The sequence below is a fragment of the Neoarius graeffei genome, chromosome 27 (assembly GCF_027579695.1).
Source record: "Neoarius graeffei isolate fNeoGra1 chromosome 27, fNeoGra1.pri, whole genome shotgun sequence".
Taxonomy (NCBI): Eukaryota; Metazoa; Chordata; class Actinopteri; order Siluriformes; family Ariidae; genus Neoarius; species Neoarius graeffei.
The window spans coordinates 6,539,047-6,556,689 of NC_083595.1; the positions used below are offsets into that span (position 1 = coordinate 6,539,047).

At 43.2% G+C, this 17,643-nt stretch overlaps 1 protein-coding gene across 1 annotated transcript; it reads right to left on the reverse strand.

Moving 5' to 3' along the window:
- Positions 1–1,523: 1,523 nt before the first annotated feature.
- Positions 1,524–16,266, reverse strand: LOC132874794 (uncharacterized). The gene is made up of 5 exons (XM_060911195.1): positions 16,254–16,266; positions 13,716–14,060; positions 13,488–13,592; positions 10,254–10,330; positions 1,524–1,598 (listed from the first exon to the last, which is right to left on the reverse strand). Exons 1-5 carry the CDS (start codon positions 16,264–16,266, stop codon positions 1,524–1,526), a joined length of 615 nt encoding a protein of 204 aa, XP_060767178.1.
- Between the last annotated feature and the right edge of the window lie 1,377 nt (positions 16,267–17,643).

A 17,643-nucleotide genomic window follows, 5' to 3' on the forward strand; every position in this document is an offset into this window, starting at 1 on the left:
ATTTATGTTTCAATGTAAGCAAATTCTAAATAGATTTATTTCAAATGCAACGTTTTAAATACTACAGCCATAGCCTGTATTTTTCTTCAAAAGTTTGAAAAAAATCATAATCTGAGGTAAAGGTCTGAAACTTTCCAGAGAGAAGGAATTGGAAGAGAAGTTCCCCTAGCGGTGACCAAGTGTAATGACAAGAAGTGAAAATCAAAAACAGATAGAATAAAATTAATATACAAATGCTATGATTTTCATGATAAAAAAATGTAAAAAAAAAAAAAACCACAAGTAATTATTAAACAAATGTAACATTTGTACAGAAATTTGTTCAGAGACCTAAAACAGTCAAATCACATTTTTTTCTCTTTAGAAATATTTCAGTTTATAATATACCAGGACTGCATGAAGAATGTGGAATACAAATTTCACCCTTCAGAAACTGTATTTCTGGACCTGGCCAAGTGAACACAAACGCCCAGCAGGGGGTAGTAAAAAGCAGGAGGGATAAAACATTCATTATCTCTAGCCGCTTTATCCTGTTCTACAGGGTCGCAGGCAAGCTGGAGCCTATCTCAGCTGACTACGGGCGAAAGGCGGGGTACACCCTGGACAAGTCGCCAGGTCATCACAGGGCTGACACATAGACACAGACAACCATTCACACTCACATTCACACCTACGGTCAATTTAGAGTCACCAGTTAACCTAACCTGCATGTCTTTGGACTGTGGGAGAAACCGGAGCACCCGGAGGAAACCCACGCGGACACGGGGAGAACATGCAAACTCTGCAAAAGAAAGGCCCTCGCCGGCCACAGGGCTCGAACCCGGACCTTCTTGCTGTGAGGCGACAGTGCTAACCATTACACCACCATGCCGCCCAGGGATAAAACACTTTTTGTGAAACCCAGGGGGTCACTGTGAATTTGATCCCCATACAAAAAGAAATGAAATGAAGGTATTTACATTTATTGTGTTGGTTTGGTGTGAGATATCAAGATGCTGTGTTTGAGTCTGAGGCTGAGTGTGAGGATTCAAGATTCAAGAGAGCTTTATTGTCAATATGTCCATATACAAGTACACAGTGCACTGAAATACTGTTTCCCTCAGACTCCACATGGTGCATTTATAGAGAAATAGAAGATTACAGCACAAGGTAGAAAATAACTATCTAGCTATCGAAACACCATAAACAACATAAATGATGAGAAAAAGATAGGTGCAAAGTGATGGGGACAGATGTGGAAAAAGTGCTGTGTATAAGAGGAATAAAACACTTGGGGATGTGCTGTTATGGGAAAATAATCAACTGCAGGGTGGTAACAGTAACTCCACTTCATTGCACCACCCTGTCATTGATTCTGATTCTAAACTCAGGGGAGAATTTTACTGCAGAAGGTCACACTGTGAGAACGAGGAGCGGATGAAGGAGCTGTCAATGTGTGAGACGTGTTAGCGTGCAGACCATAACCACAATCATGTAGCACAGTCTTATGAAAAAAAAAAAAGACCTGTGTGTGTGTCTGTGTGTCACATCTCAGGGTAAAACGGAACAAACTCCACCACAGTGTAGCTGCTTTCATGAAGCCCTTTTGGAAACCAACTCTGTAAAACAGCATAAAGTCATGAGCACTGTGTGTAGATTTGTCTGTTAAATGCATTTAAAAAAATTAACTTCAAAATAGAATTCATGCACATATTTATGCTTGTAAATAAAATTAAGAACACCTGACAGTAGCAAAGTTTGATTGAGAGTGAAGAGGTTTATTCTTTACACTCATGAAATCCGTCACTTTTCACACTCACACACAACACGTACAGTCAGGTCCAGAAGTATTTGGACATTGGACATTTTGTGTCATTTCCCCTCTGTACCCCACCACAATGGATTTGAAATGAAGCAATGTGATTGAAGAGGAGACGTTCAGCTTTGATACAAGGGCTTTAAAAAAAATATTACATTAACTATTGAAGAATTACAGCCATTTTTTAAAAACATAGTCCCTCCATTTTCACAGGCTGTCCAAGTAATGCGACAACTGACTGAGAAACAGTTTCATGGCCAGGTACGGCCTGTTTCCAAACATCTGGAGTTGATTCTAAGTGTTGAATCTGCATTTGGCAGTTGTTCATAGGAACTCTCAATACGTGGTCCAGAAAGGTGTCAATGAAAGTGAAGGAAGACATCATGAGGCTGAAAACACAAAACAGACCTGTGGGTGGTAGAAATGGGCAACTGGACTTGCTTGAAGATTCTTGAAAACATTTCACCTCTCGTCCAAAAGGCTTCCTCAGTTCTGTCTGACTAATAGGGAGTATCAGATATTTATCCTCTCCTGGATCAGAATCAGAATTCTGATGACCAGCTCATCTAAGGCCAAGTTTACATTAGACCGTATCTGTCTCGTTTTCTTCGCGGATGCACTGTCCGTTTACATTAAAATGCCTGGAAACGCCGGGAAACGGGAATCCGCCAGGGTCCACGTATTCAATCCAGATCGTGTCTGGTCCGGTGCTGTGTAAACATTGAGAATACGCAGATACGCTGTGCTGAGCTCTAGCTGGCGTCGTCATTGGACAACGTCACTGTGACATCCACCTTCCTGATTCGCTGGCGTTGGTCATGTGACGCAACTGCTGAAAAACGGCGCGGACTTCCGCCTTGTATCATCTTTCATTAAAGAGTATAAAAGTATGAAAATACTGCAAATACTGATGCAAATACTGCCCATTGTGTAGTTATGATTGTCTTTAGGCTTGCCATCCTTCCACTTGCAAGTGGTAAGTGACTTGTGCACAGCGGCTCAGTCCCGAATCACTGCTCGTGCACTTCACTCGCGCGCTCTGTGAGCTGCGCAGGGCCGGAGTGCGCACCCTCCAGAGGGCACTCGCTGTTCAGGGCGGAGTGATTTGGAGCGCAGCCGCTGAGGAGGAAGCAATGAGCCGCACTGACACATTTCTCAACTTACGTGCCGAATTAGTCATGTGATTAGCGTATCCGTGTATTGGCTTTGCTGTGTGCACGCGAATCATGTATTGGCGTTGCTGTGTGCACGCTAATCGTTTTTAAAAACGTTAATCTGATGATCCGCTGATACGGTCTAATGTAAACCCCACCTAAGGTGTCATTGAGGCATCATGTTGGTGTGGGTCACTGGAGGCTGGGTGTGAACGGCGAGTCATTAGGGTGATCAAAGGATTGTCCGTTAGGGTGATCAATGGCAATCTGACTCTCTCTGTCCTCCTGTGAGTCACTGAAAACAGCTGGGTCCTGGCGTACACCCAGCCCTCTGGGAAGAGTGTCCAATACCGCCTTGTAGATGGTTGACAAATGATGTCTTAGACCCCCACCTCTGTTCAGTGATGGCTGTTCCAGGTTGACAAAAATGGCTTCTTTAACTCCTCGCTCATACCAGCAATCCTCTCTGGCTAAAATGCGTACATTACAATCCTGAAATGAGTGTCCTTTGTTGTTAAGATGAATGTAGACAGAAGAGTCCTGGCCTGAGGAGCTGGCTCTCCTGTGTTGGGCCAAGCGCCTGTATAGCGGTTGTTTGGTCTCACCAATATACGAATCCGTGCAATTCTCACTGCACTGAATTGCATACACTACATTGTCCTGTTTGTGTCTGGGTATTCTGTCCAAGGCCGGATTAACTATATGGGCCTGCGGCACAGTGCCCAGGGGCACTAACCACTCACAGCCAGTGGGGGGGCACCACATGACAGAAACTTTAAAAATATTTTTCGTGAATGTTTGTACACTTAAAATGGTTATACACTTGAAATTGTTAAATAGTCATATATAATTCATTATGAACACTAATTTCATAAGAACAACAACAACAATAATCATAATTCTGAGCAAGAGTGGCCTATGTGACCATTAACCCCCCTTTCCTCAACCTGTCAGTTGAGCCAGTCCACCTACGGTGAAATGTATCAATTTTTTAAAAACCGCGGTAGAAATGAAAAATGGACAGACATCAACTGAGTGGTTGTGCGAAGAGAAAATTAAAAAAGAGAAAGACTCCAGGCGTGTAGCTGCAATTAAAAATGTTCCAGTGTTAGATCGTTTTTTTTTATAAAAACATCGACAACTGCGGTCACTACCAGCGCTGAAGCCGGGGAGGAGGATATGTGCGAAGCCACTTTAAGCCAGGTAGAGATCAGTTCACACCATGGTGACGAGAAGGAAGACGAGGGTGTTATGGATGTCAAACCAGCGCAGCCGACGCCAGTAGAACACTTCTCTATTTCAACTGATCCTGCGCTATGGGGAGAACATGTCTAGGTTCATACAGAACAGATACTCTTTGAATTGATACACATGTACATTGTACATCTGAATATGCCGTACTGGATGTTATTTGAATTTATATTTATATTTCGAATTGAGACATTTGAATATGTTGCCTAGATCGATGCTATTTTAATTGATACACATTCTGAATTGGCACATTTGAATATGCTGTATTGTATATAGATGGATGCTGTTTAAATTGCTGATGCTGTTTGAATTGATACACATTTTGAATTGAGACATTTGAATATGGATAGAATAGAGTATGGATGCTTTGAAGGTTTTTATTGAGACATACAAATATATGCTGCTCATTTTTGAATAAGACATTTCAATATGCCTACATGCATATCGTTGGTTGTTTTCAGTGAATTTGATGGGCTGATGTAGCCTACTTAATAAATTTTCAATGAGGAAGAATGACCTTGTTTATGTGTACTATTGTTTATGTATATGCTACTATTTTTGACAGCAAAGGGCAAGGTTTGTGAGTGTGTGCAGGAGGTTACTGAACGCATGCGCGCAGGGTGGTGGTGGTGTGTGTGTGTGTGTGTGTGTGGGCACTTGAGGTATAGTGCCCAGGGGCACCGCATTGGCTTAATACGGCACTGATTCTGTCCTTAGGGTGGACCAGTTTCTGCTTCAGGGTGTTACTGGGTCTGAAATGTACCGGAATAATCAAGCCTTCTTAGATTGTGATGTACACATTAGACAAGACAGAAGCCTTAGTATCGAGGTCTACCGGAAACCCACACACACAGACCAGTACCTACTTTTCGACTCTCACCACCCACTGGAACATAAATTGGGGGTCATTAGGACCTTGCAACACAGGGCTCAGAACATTCCTACAACATTAGAGGGAAAAGAGAAGGAGCAGAATCATATCAAGAAAGCACTTCAGAATTGCGGTTATCCCAACTGGGCTTTCCTAAAGAGCATAAAAAGGAACATAACTGACAAGGATGATAACAGGAACAAACGCAAGAACATTGTCATTCCCTACATTTCTGGTCTATCTGAGAAACTCAGGAGGATCTTCTACAAACACAACATTCCGGTACATTTCAGACCCAGTAACACCCTGAAGCAGAAACTGGTCCACCCTAAGGACAGAATACCCAGACACAAACAGGACAACGTAGTGTATGCAATTCAGTGCAGTGAGAATTGCACGGATTCGTATATTGGTGAGACCAAACAACCGCTATACAGGCGCTTGGCCCAACACAGGAGAGCCAGCTCCTCAGGCCAGGACTCGGCTGTCTACATTCATCTTAACAACAAAGGACACTCATTTCAGGATTGTAATGTACGCATTTTAGCCAGAGAGGATCGTTGGTATGAGCGAGGAGTTAAAGAAGCCATTTTTGTCAACCTGGAACAGCCATCACTGAACAGAGGTGGGGGTCTAAGACATCATGTCAACCATCTACAAGGCGGTATTGGACACTCTTCCCAGACGGCTGGGTGTACGCCAGGACCCAGCTGTTTTCAGTGACTCACAGGAGGACAGAGAGAGTCAGATTACCATTGATCACCCTAACGGACAATCCTTTGATCACCCTAATGACTCGCCGTTCACACCCAGCCTCCAGTGACCCACACCAACATGATGCCTCAATGACACCTTAGGCTACGTTTACATTAGACCGTATCTGTCTCGTTTTCTTCGCGGATGCACTGTCCGTTTACATTAAACCCCCTGGAAACGCCGGGAAATGGGAATCCGCCAGCGTCCACGTATTCAATCCAGATCGTGTCAGCTCCGGTGCTGTGTAAACATTCAGAATACGCGGATACGCTGTGCTGAGCTCTAGCTGGCGTCTCATTGGACAACGTCACTGTGACATCCACCTTCCTGATTCGCTGGCGTTGGTCATGTGACGCGACTGCTGAAAAACGGCGCGGACTTCCGCCTTGTATCACCTTTCATTAAAGAGTATAAAAGTATGAAAATACTGCAAATACTGATGCAAATACTGCCCATTGTGTAGTTATGATTGTCTTTAGGCTTGCCATCCTTCCACTTGCAAATAGTAAGTGATATGCGCTGGGATCACACACACAGCGGCTCAGTCCCGAATCGTGGCTTGTGCACTTCACTCGCGCGCTGTGTGAGCTGCGCAGGGCCGGAGTGCGCACCCTCCAGAGGGCACTCGCTGTTCAGGGCGGAGTGATTTGGAGTGCAGGATGCCTGCGGAGCCAAGCGTATCCGTGTATTGGCGTTGCTATGTGCACGCGAATCGTGTATTGGTGTTGCTGTGTGCACTAATCATTTTAAAAACGTTAATCTGATGATCCACTGATACGGTCTAATGTAAACATGGGCTCAGATGAGCTGGTCATCAGAATTCTGATTCTGATCCAGGAGAGGATAAATATCTGATACTCCCTATTAGTCAGACAGAACTGAGGAAGCCTTTTGGACGAGAGGTGAAACATTTTCAAGAATCTTCAAGCAAGTCCAGTTGCCCATTTCTACCACCCACAGTTTACTATGACCTGGATGATTGAGAATCTTCACAGACACAAAACAGATCTATGAAAGAGCGTAGATACTTTAGGAGAAGCCAAATCAACAATTTGGTGCATTCTTAAAAAGAAAGAAATACTGGAGAGCTCAGAAACACCAAAATGCCTGGAAGACCATGGAAGTCAACTAAAGTGGATGATCGTAGAATTCTTTCCTTGTTGAAGAAAAACTCCTTCAGAACATCCAGCCGAGTCAAGAACACTCTTCAGGAGTGAGGCCTATCAGTGCCAAAATCTACATTAAGAGAAAGGCCAGATTAGATTTTGCTAGAAAGCCTGCTCAGTTCTGGAACAAGATTCTTGGACAGATGAAACCAATATTAACTTGGACCAGAATGATGGGAAGAGAAGAGTATGGAGAAGGAAAGGAAGGACTCATGACCCAAAGCGCACCATTTCATCTGTAAACATGGTGGACATGGTCATGTACGGCTGCTAATGGAACTGGGTCACAGGTGTTTTTTGATCATGTGACTGCTGATAGAAGTTGGCAGGATGAATTCTGAAATGTATAGAGCTTTACTTTCTGCTCAGATTCAGTCAAATGCTGCAAAACTGAGGACGGTGCTTTCCAGCCCAGAGGGATAATGACCCAAAACAGACTGCGAAAGCAACCAAAGAGCTTCTTAGGAAAATACGTTGGAATGTTGTTGAAGGGTCATGTCAAGTCCAGGGGCGCAGATAGGATTTTTGAACTGGGGGGGACTGAGCTGTCAGCAAATGATTCCATTTTGTGTGTGTGTGTATATATATATATATATATATATATATATATATATATATATATATATATATATATATACACACTACTGTTCAAAAGTTTGGGGTCACTTTGAAATGTCCTTATTTTTGAAAGAAAAGCACTGTTCTTTTAAATGAAGATCACTTTAAACTAATCAGAAATCCACTCTATACATTGCTAATGTGGTAAATGACTATTCTAGCTGCAAATGTCCGGTTTTTGGTGCAATATCTCCATAGGTGTATAGAGGCCCATTTCCAGCAACTCTCACTCCAGTGTTCTAATGGTACAATGTGTTTGCTCATTGCCTCAGAAGGCTAATGGATGATTAGAAAACCCTTGTACAATCATGTTAGCACAGCTGAAAACAGTTGAGCTCTTTAGAGAAGCTATAAAACTGACCTTCCTTTGAGCAGATTGAGTTTCTGGAGCATCACATTTGTGGGGTCGATTAAATGCTCAAAATGGCCAGAAAAATGTCTTGACTATATTTTCTATTCATTTTACAACTTATGGTGGTAAATAAAAGTGTGACTTTTCATGGAAAACACAAAATTGTCTGGGTGACCCTAAACTTTTGAACGGTAGTGTGTATACATGTTATTTCACCTCCCTCACTGCCATCACCAGGAACTACCTGCAGGCCAGGACAATGATAACATTTTAACATAGCCTATGGAAATCCAAAGTTTACACATTATCATCACGCACAGAAATTGCAAAACTGCAAAATTAGTTTTAAAACCGCTAAGTTCCAACTGTTAAACATAGCGAGAGGCTGGGCTACGTGTGTGTGTGTGTGTGTGTGTGTGTGTGTGTGTGTGTGTGTGTAAAGTGTAAACCAGTGCATCCTGACTTTCTAACTATGCCTGTGTGTTGCGTGAGCGGCAGTCAGTCAACAACTCTTCGCAAAGTTTCCTTATGAAACAATATGCTCGCAGGGCGGCACGGTGGTGTAGCGGTTAGCGCTGTCGCCTCACAGCAAGAAGGTCCTGGGTTCGAGCCCCGGGGCCGGCGAGGGCCTTTCTGTGTGGAGTTTGCATGTTCTCCCCGTGTCCGCGTGGGTTTCCTCCGGGTGCTCCGGTTTCCCCCACAGTCCAAAGACATGCAGGTTAGGTTAACTGGTGACTCTAAATTGACCGTAGGTGTGAATGTGAGTGTGAATGGTTGTCTGTGTCTATGTGTCAGCCCTGTGATGACCTGGCGACTTGTCCAGGGTGTACCCCGCCTCTCGCCTGTAGTCAGCTGGGATAGGCTCCAGCTTGCCTGCGACCCTGTAGAACAGGATAAAGCGGCTAGAGATAATGAGATGAGATGAGACAATATGCTCGCTGAAATTATGGCAGGGAACGCCAGATTAAACATTAAAACTGCCTTCTGAGCACTGTATCTACAGGCTACCACCGAAAGAAGGAGGCTACCAGAAAGGCATCTCTACTCCGTACGATTTTACTTTCACTACGACATTACTTTGAACAGACTATCAAAAAATTGCAAGGTGATATGATAAAGTAAGGCACAGTTTACTTACAGTCGTTTAAAAAAAAAAAAACGATGCAATCGTTTTCTGCCTTTTGGCACCCTTCATCATGCCATGTTGGGGTCCTGAACTAGGAGGCACTGTCCCCGATATGCCTGTCAAACTTGTGGGTAACCATAGCAACCAAGCTCAAGCTCGCAACCTGTGCAGTCTGCGCAGTTGCAACTATGTATATACTGCTGTGCACGTCAATAAACCGAATGGTAATTAGTCTTTTGATTTTTCCGTGAGGTTTGCCTTATGCAAAGAAAGACAGCATAGACGTTTTTTCCTCCCTATAAGTGGGGGGGACCGAACGAGGTGAATTTAAATCTGGGTGGGACGAATCCCCCCCGTCCCCCCCTCTATCTGCGCCCGTGTGTCAGTCACTTGACCTCAACCCAGTTGAGCATGCTTTTCACTTCCTGAAGAATAAACTGAAAGCAGAAAGACCACATAAGCAACAACTGGGGAATAAGCAGCAAGAAGCTATGGGGAACCCATGGCCTAAAGGTTAGCGAAGCAACTTTGGAACCAAAAGGTCACCAGTTCAATTGTCTGGACCAGAAGGAATGACTGAAGTGACCTTGAGAAAGGCATCTCACCCCCAACTGCTCCATGGGCTACCCACTGCTGTGGATATGTTAGGATCCTGTTGCATGTTGCTCTGGATAAGAGCGTCTGCTAAATGCCTGTTATGTAATGTAATTTAAACTGAAGGCAGGTGCCGTAAAGCCTTGACAAACCATCTCAAGGGAGGAAACATTTGGTGATGTCTGCGGGTTCCAGGCTTCAGGCGGTCACAGACTGCAAAGGATTTTCATCCAAGTCTTAAAAATAATCCTTCTATCTTTAGATTGTTATTTTGTCCCATTACTTTTGAGGCTGTGAAAATGGAGGGGTGATGTAGAAAACTGCTGGAATTCCAAAGCGATGAACATGATACTTTTTGTTAAATCCTTGAATTAAAGCTGAAATTCGACACTTCAATCACATCTTGATGGCTTCGTTTCAAATCCACTGTGGTGGTGTAAAAAGGTAAAAATCCCAAAATTGTGTCACTGTCCAAATACTTATGGATCTGACTGTATAACACACTGTACACACCAAAGCTGTGTATAAACAGAGTGTTAAGTGTGTATTTCTATCCAGTGAAGTTACCTGCAATCCACTGACTTCCTGAAGCTTCACGTCACATTTGGGAGATCTGGTTTGTCCACAGCAGCTTACAATCAAGGCTGAAACATCACAATACATACTGAATAAACCGAGTTGATTGGAAAACTGATTGTGTGATTTTTATATTGAGTTCCACAGTCATGGCAATGTTGGGCTTTCAATTATCTTTTTCTGTTTGGTGCACAAGGTTTAAAGGTCATAGGCAATGATTAGAGGTGAAACGTAGAATATCAACTTTATTGTCTAGAAAAATGACCCAAAAAGCGAATTCGATCTTCCTAGTGTCTAATTTGCACCCTAAACTTGAATAAAATGGTTAAAATATACTGTTTTGCCCAATTTCCGAAGGTTTGTTTATATCTCACTTATGCGCACTTTCACCGCCAAGGGACTGTCGTCGTGACGTCATTCAAGGCAAACAGACCAGGAGCAGTTCTGTGTTTACTTGCAAACCGAACACACGCTTACGTACTTTGGTCGTGAGAGGTTGTGTAAAATGTCTGATAGCGATTTTGAAGTAGGAACTCTCCAAATTGAATATCGAGAGGTGAAACCATATATGTATGAACCTATGGCCGTTGCGAAGCAATCGGTGAACGTGCTCACTGGTTTGACCGTGCAGCCTCGGAATCGGACAGCGACTCAGCCGACTCTGATCACGGTGACCCCGGACCTCAACAAGACTCGCGCCCAAACGATTTATCCTGGTAGTTATGATAAATTCCTACTTTCGTCGTAATACTAAATAAGAGCCCTTTTGAAGAATAATTAAACCGCCCTCCCTAGTGGATATAGGGAATGATTACTGGACAGCGCGCCGGTAGGCCACATTAGCCTGCCATCCGCGGCATTATACTATTTATAGCCGACTCTAAGCAAGGAAATATCCCTTTGTCTCATTTCCACAATGATTGTACAGGATCCCTCAGGATTCTTGACTTGTCAATTCCAAGCAAAAGTAAAAATGTTTCCCTCCAATCTTCTCCTTTTTGCTTGAGCGTTGCTGCTCCATTTCTTCTTTGACTGCTTGATTTTGTTTCATGTGCACAATCCACTCTGCCTCTTCTCCTCGTTTGGAAAAAGTCAACCCTCTGGCTTCACGCGCACAATCCACGCTCTCCCCTCGTCTCTTCTTCCGGAAAAAAACAACCCTCTGGCTTCACGCACACAATTCACTCGCTCTGCCTCTTCTCCTTTTTTGGAAAAAGCCAACCCTCTCGCTCTGCCTCTTCTCCTCTTTCGGAAAAAGCCAAAACCACTAACTCCCCCTCTTCTCCTTTTTCGGAAAAAAACAATCCTCTTGCTCCGCCTCTTCTCCTCTCTTGGAAAAAGCCAAAACCACTCACTCCCCCTCTTCTCCTTTTTCGGAAAAAAACAATCCTCTTGCTCCGCCTCTTCTCCTCTCTTGGAAAAAGCCAAAACCACTCGCTCCCCCTCTTCTCCTTTTTCGGAAAAAAACAATCCTCTTGCTCCGCCTCTTCTCCTCTCTTGGAAAAAGGTAAAAACTTCTTCCTGAACCGGTCCCGTTGTTAAAGTTCACTGCACAACAATAAGGCATAGTTTTTCTTTGGAAATTCCTGAACGCATGTCTGCACTCAAGCTGAACGGCAATGCAAGTACACTGAAGTGGATTCAACTCAAGCGGTTTGTTTGTCTTGAATGACGTCACGCGCCGAGTGGTCACGAAAATCACCGAACAGAAATTCGTCGCGATCTGCACTAATTTATTTTAATTATTACTTATTAACAATACTTCTTGGGACCAGAAGAAAATTACAGAGGGTTTAACATATAACTTTTCAAATGTGCATAAATTGAAAACCGTTGCCTATGACCTTTAACTCATTTTGGGTTTTCTGAAATCAAGACAGGGTCAAAAATATGCATACAGCAAAACTAATATTTGGTTAAATATCCCTCTGCAAATTTCACCTTCACCAGATGCTTTTGGAAGCTATCAACAAGCTTCTATCAGAATTCTGGCTGGATATTTGATCACTCTTCTTGGGAAAATTCAGTTAAATGTCTGTGTTTGCTGGCACAGACCTGATTTTTAAGCACAGTACACATATTTTCAATTGGGTTGAGGTCAGGACTTTGGGAAGGCCATTCCAAAAGCTTCATGTTAGCCTGCTGTATCTGATTCACAAGGTAGTCCTCCTCCTTCATTACTCCATCCACCTTGTTGAACCATCCTGAACAGTTCCTGAACAGTTGGTTCAGTGTTCTTGAGGTTGAATGCCTCACCTTTACTCCTCCAAACATACCTCTGGTCCATGTGGCCAAACACCTCAATCTTTGTCTCGTCTAACCATAAAAGTTTCCTCCAGAAGGCTTTTTCTTTGTCCATGTGATCAGCCTCAGATTTTAGTCAAGATTGACAGTATCGAGTTTGGAGCAGGGGCTTCTTTCTCAGACGGCAGTCTCTCAGTCCATGGTGATGTAAAACTCGTTTAACTATAGCCAGTGACACTGGTGCTCCAGAAGCTTCCAGTTCATGGCAGGCCTGCGAGTTGGTGGTTCCTGGGTTGTTCTGAACATCCGAACTAACCTCCTCTCAGCTGAGGGAGAGAGTTTGTGCCATCTTCCAGGAAAGTGGTTTGGGAAGGCGGCTACACCTCCCAATAACTTGCATTTGTCAAACAAACCCTTTTTATGTTGTTACAGAGAAGCTACCAGCTGTAGCCAATCATCATCACAAACAGGAAGTTAAGATTTCCTGGCCTTTGCAATTTAAAACTTAAAAACATTTTGGAGCTTTGAGCATCACTGAATCAATAATATAAGTAGGTGAATGTATATTTTTGACCCTGTATGTATAATTTTGCTGTTGTTGATTTCAGAAAACCTAAAATGACTTAAATCTCATGAACCAAATTCTTTTATTTCTATTAAAGATGTATTTTGTACAATTATTCTGCAACAGAAAAAGAACAGTTCAAAAAAAATCACTGAAAGCACAAAACTGCCATGATGTTCATGTCCATGATGAGTGAATGCAAACTTCTGACCACAACTGGATATGATTATAATTCTACTATGATAATAAGTTTTTCAAATTCAATATAAATTGCTTAAACAATAATTACGAAATATAGGAATGTTTATGATTCAAATATTCCAACAGAAGTGATGAAACCTGAGCTGAATTCAGTCAGTGTAGAATATATTAACGTTTCTCTCGACACTGGACAGAGGAAATGATCTATAACTCACCTGTTACTGCAACGACTGCAACACAGTTCATCATTCCCGACATGATGAAGAGATTTCTCCAGAGTCTTATCCTTTCATCTTCATCAACTGTCTGAGTCTGATTCTCTGGAAACACGAGAAACATCAGATAGTTTGGAATTCATTATTAAATAAATCAATCAGTTAAATGATAATAAAGGACTGATTTATCACATGAACATTTCCTGTAAATATAATAAATAAACTCACCAGCTGAGTGACTCTGGATGTAAAGTCTGATTCCACTGCTGATGTTGGGAGGTGACCCAGTCTGAATACAATAATACACTCCTAATTCATTAGTACTGATATTGTGAATAAATAAACTGCTGTTATATTGCAGTGAGAAAGTCTTGCTGAAGGTTGTGTTACTGTAGTCTGCCCTCAGGGACAGCCTTGAGTAAGAGCGTAATATATAAACTGGAGGTTCTGACGGCTTCATCAGGTACCAGAACACATCTCTTACAGACACCTCACACTTTAGAGTCACATTTTGTCCCAAATTCACCGACTTCTCGATGAAACCTTCTGCAGCTCCACAGCACACAAGTAGATCTAATCATGACAAAACACACACAGATACACCACAAGGGTTCAGATTAGAATAACCTACATGTCATTCATGCAGAAAATAAACTCAAAAGATATTTTAGGTCCAAAGTATGGAAATAATATTGGATGTTGGATCAGAAACGCGTGAAGTTACTCAAAGAAGTGAAGTTTTACGATCTTCATGCTGAATTCTGAACACTGTACACAAGCTAGAAACACTCAGAGGCTGAACTGCTTCAGTCAGGAAACACTTGAGCAGTTGAGCTTCAGACGCTGGAGTATACGGAAGTGGGAGCTGATCTTGCTCACACCACAATGTCTGTGTTTCTTCACAACATTAATATGTCGATTTCAGAAGAAAGACAGTTAGCGCTGATCTTTTGCTGACTTTGAGGATAATTTGTAAGTGAATTAATTTACATACATTTTCTCACGAGTCACAGAGAACATTGAAGTTTAGGATATACAGTGGTGCTTGAAAGTTTGTGAACCCTTTAGAATTTTCTATATTTCTGCATAAATATGATCTAAAACTTCATCAGATTTTCACACAAGTCCTAAAAGTAGATAAAGAGAACCCAGTGAAACAAATGAGACAAAAATATTGTACTTGGTCATTTATTTGTTGAGGAAAATGAGCCAATATTACATGTCTGTGAGTGGCAAAAGTATGTGAACCTCTAGGATTAGCAGTTAATTTGAAGGTGAAATTAGAGTCAGGTGTTTTCAATCAATGGGATGACAATCAGGTGTGAGTGGGCACCCTGTTTTATTTAAAGAACAGGGATCTATCAAAGTCTGAGCTTCACAACACATGTTTGTGGAAATGTATCATGGCATGAACAAAGGAGATTTCTGAGGACCTCAGAAAAAGCGTTGATGCTCATCTGGCTGGAAAAGGTTACAAAACCATCTCTAAAGAGTTTGGACTCCACCAATCCACAGTCAGACAGATTGTGTACAAATGGAGGAAATTCAAGACCTACCCTCCCCAGGAGTGGTCGACCAACAAAGATCCCTCCAAGAGCAAGGCGTGTAATAGTCGGCAAGGTCACAAAGGACCCCAGGGTAACTTCTAAGCAACTGAAGGCCTCTCTCATATTGGCTTATATTAATGTTTGTGAGCCCACCATCAGGAGAACACTGAACAACAGTGGTGTGCATGGCAGGGTTGCAAGGCGAAATACACTGCTTTCCAAAAAGAACATTGCTGCTCATCTGCAGTTTGCTAAAGATCACATGGACAAGCCAGAAGGCTATTGAAAAAATGTTTTGTGGGCAGATGAGATCAAAATAGAACTTTTTGGTTTAAATGAGAAACGTTATGTTTGGAGAAAGGAAAACACTGCATTCCAGCATAAGAATCTTATTCCATCTGTGAAACATGGTGGTGGTAGTATCATGGTTTGGGGCTGTTGTGCTGCATCTGGGCCAGGATGACTTGCCATCATTGATGGAACAATGAATTCTGAATTATACCAGCGAATTCTAAAGGAAAATGTCAGGACATCTGTCCATGAGCTGAATCTCAAGAGAAGGTGGGTCATGCAGCAAGACAACGACCCTAAGCACACAAGTCATTCTACCAAAGAATAGTTAAAGAAGAATAAAGTTAGTGTTTTGGAATGGCCAAGTCAAAGTCCTGACCTTAATCCAATCGAAACGTTGTGGAAGGACCTGAAGCAGGCAGTTCATGTGAGGAAACCCACCAACATCCCAGAGTTGAAGGTGTTCTGTATGGAGAAATGGGTTAAAATTCCTCCAGGCCCATTTCACTACTGTCAGTGGCTTCAAAAGTAATGGAACAGTGTGTTTACAACAAAATCATCAATCACATTGCCACCCAACTGTACAAACTTCAGTATGGCTTTTTGAAGGGGTTATCTACTGTTGATCAGCTATTAAAGGTTCTCCATGAGATAGGCCAACTTCTTGACATTAGAATCCAAACTGATGCAGTATACCTAGACTTTGCCAAGGCTTTTGATAGAGTGGACCACCATCTACTGCTCATGAAGCTGCGGCGGTTTGGCATTACGGGTAAACTTTTGGACTGATTCAAAGACTACCTCTCTGATTGTTATCAGAGAGTGATTATCTTGGGCAAAATGTCGGAGCCACTCCCAGTACTTTGTGGAGTGCCACAGGGCTCTATACTTGGGCCCTTGTTGTTCCTCGTGTTTATCAATGACTTACCCTGCATAGTCATGTCATTGTCTGTTGCATTATATGCCGACGACACTGTGTTACTGCTCAGTTAACATCCCTGAGAACAGCAAAAGCCTGCAAAACGATCTTGACAGCATATGCAGTTGGTGCAATCTCTGGAGGATGGACCTCAATCAGTCTAAGAGTGGGCTTCTGTCGTTCACGAGAAGCTCCAAGCCTCTACTGAACACATACCAACTGAAAGATGCACCTGTCAAAATGACTGAGTCACAGAAGGACCTTGGTGTTACAGTTACACCATGTCTCAAGTGGAACTCTCATGTCCAATCGGCTTTAGCTAAAGTGAATAAAATATTGGGCTTTGTTAGAAGATCCACATTTGAGGTTAGGGATACCAAGGTGTGAAAGGCACTTTACATTTCTCTGGTCAGAAGCAGTTTGGCGTCCTACTCTCAGGTCTGTGCTCCGCAATCAGTTATCTTGCTTTACTCAGTTGAGAGAATCCAGAGATGTGTAACTAAGTACATTCTATCTCTTCCCCTCAGATCAGACATCATCTACAAGGACAGACTGTTAAAGCTAGGACTCCCTCCCTTGTGCTACTGGCATTAGTACCTGGACCTTGTTTATCTTTTCAAATCAATGTCAACAGACCTTAATATTTCTATCAGTGTACCTAGAAGGTTTACGAGGCGATTAGATCAGTCCAGGGGAACTATGTTAAATGTACCTGTAAGCTCTCTGAGGTGTGGGTGGAGCACAGAGGACGGCAGGACAAAGCTTCAGGTATGAAATAGGCTTTTATTGCCAGACTTTTCAGTATAGCAAAAGGCTTTATTCTCATAAACACACATGCTGTGTTCTTGTCCTGGGAAGAGCTCTCCTCTGCTCTCCCTCTGCCTCCTTAAATAGGGTGCGGTTACTGGGAAGACACACAAACACAGGTTAATTACCATCAGGTGTAGTGATTCTGCCACTTACCTTCCCTGGCTCCGCCCTCCTGTCACAAACCGGCTCTTGACCACGCCCCCGCTGCCACATACCCCCACCGCCCGACTCAGGCCGGGCGCCCGTCCGGCCCGCAGCTGACTCCCCCCCCCCCTTGACGGGAGAGGAAGTCCGCCACGACCATCTGCGCCCCCGGCCTGTGGACCACCTTGAAATTGAAGGGTTGGAGTGCCAGATACCAACGGGTGATCCGCGCGTTGGCATCTTTCATGCGGTGGAGCCACTGGAGGGGCGCGTGGTCCGAACAGAGGGTGAAAGGCCGCCCCAGCAGGTAGTAACGGAGGGCAAGGACCGCCCACTTGATCGCCAGGCATTCTTTCTCAATAGTGCTGTAGCGTCCCTCACGCACTGACAGCTTCCTGCTAATGTACAGGATGGGGCGGTCCTCCCCCTCCCCCTCCTGGGGCAA

Coding starts and splice junctions, on each gene's coding strand:
- LOC132874794 (XM_060911195.1), bottom strand. Junction 10,331..13,487: donor TGCAGTCGTTGCAGTAACAG/GTGAGTTATAGA, acceptor GTGATGTTTCAG/CCTTGATTGTAAGCTGCTGT. Junction 1,599..10,253: donor AGGAAGTCAGTGGATTGCAG/GTAACTTCACTG, acceptor GCTGTTTTACAG/AGTTGGTTTCCAAAAGGGCT.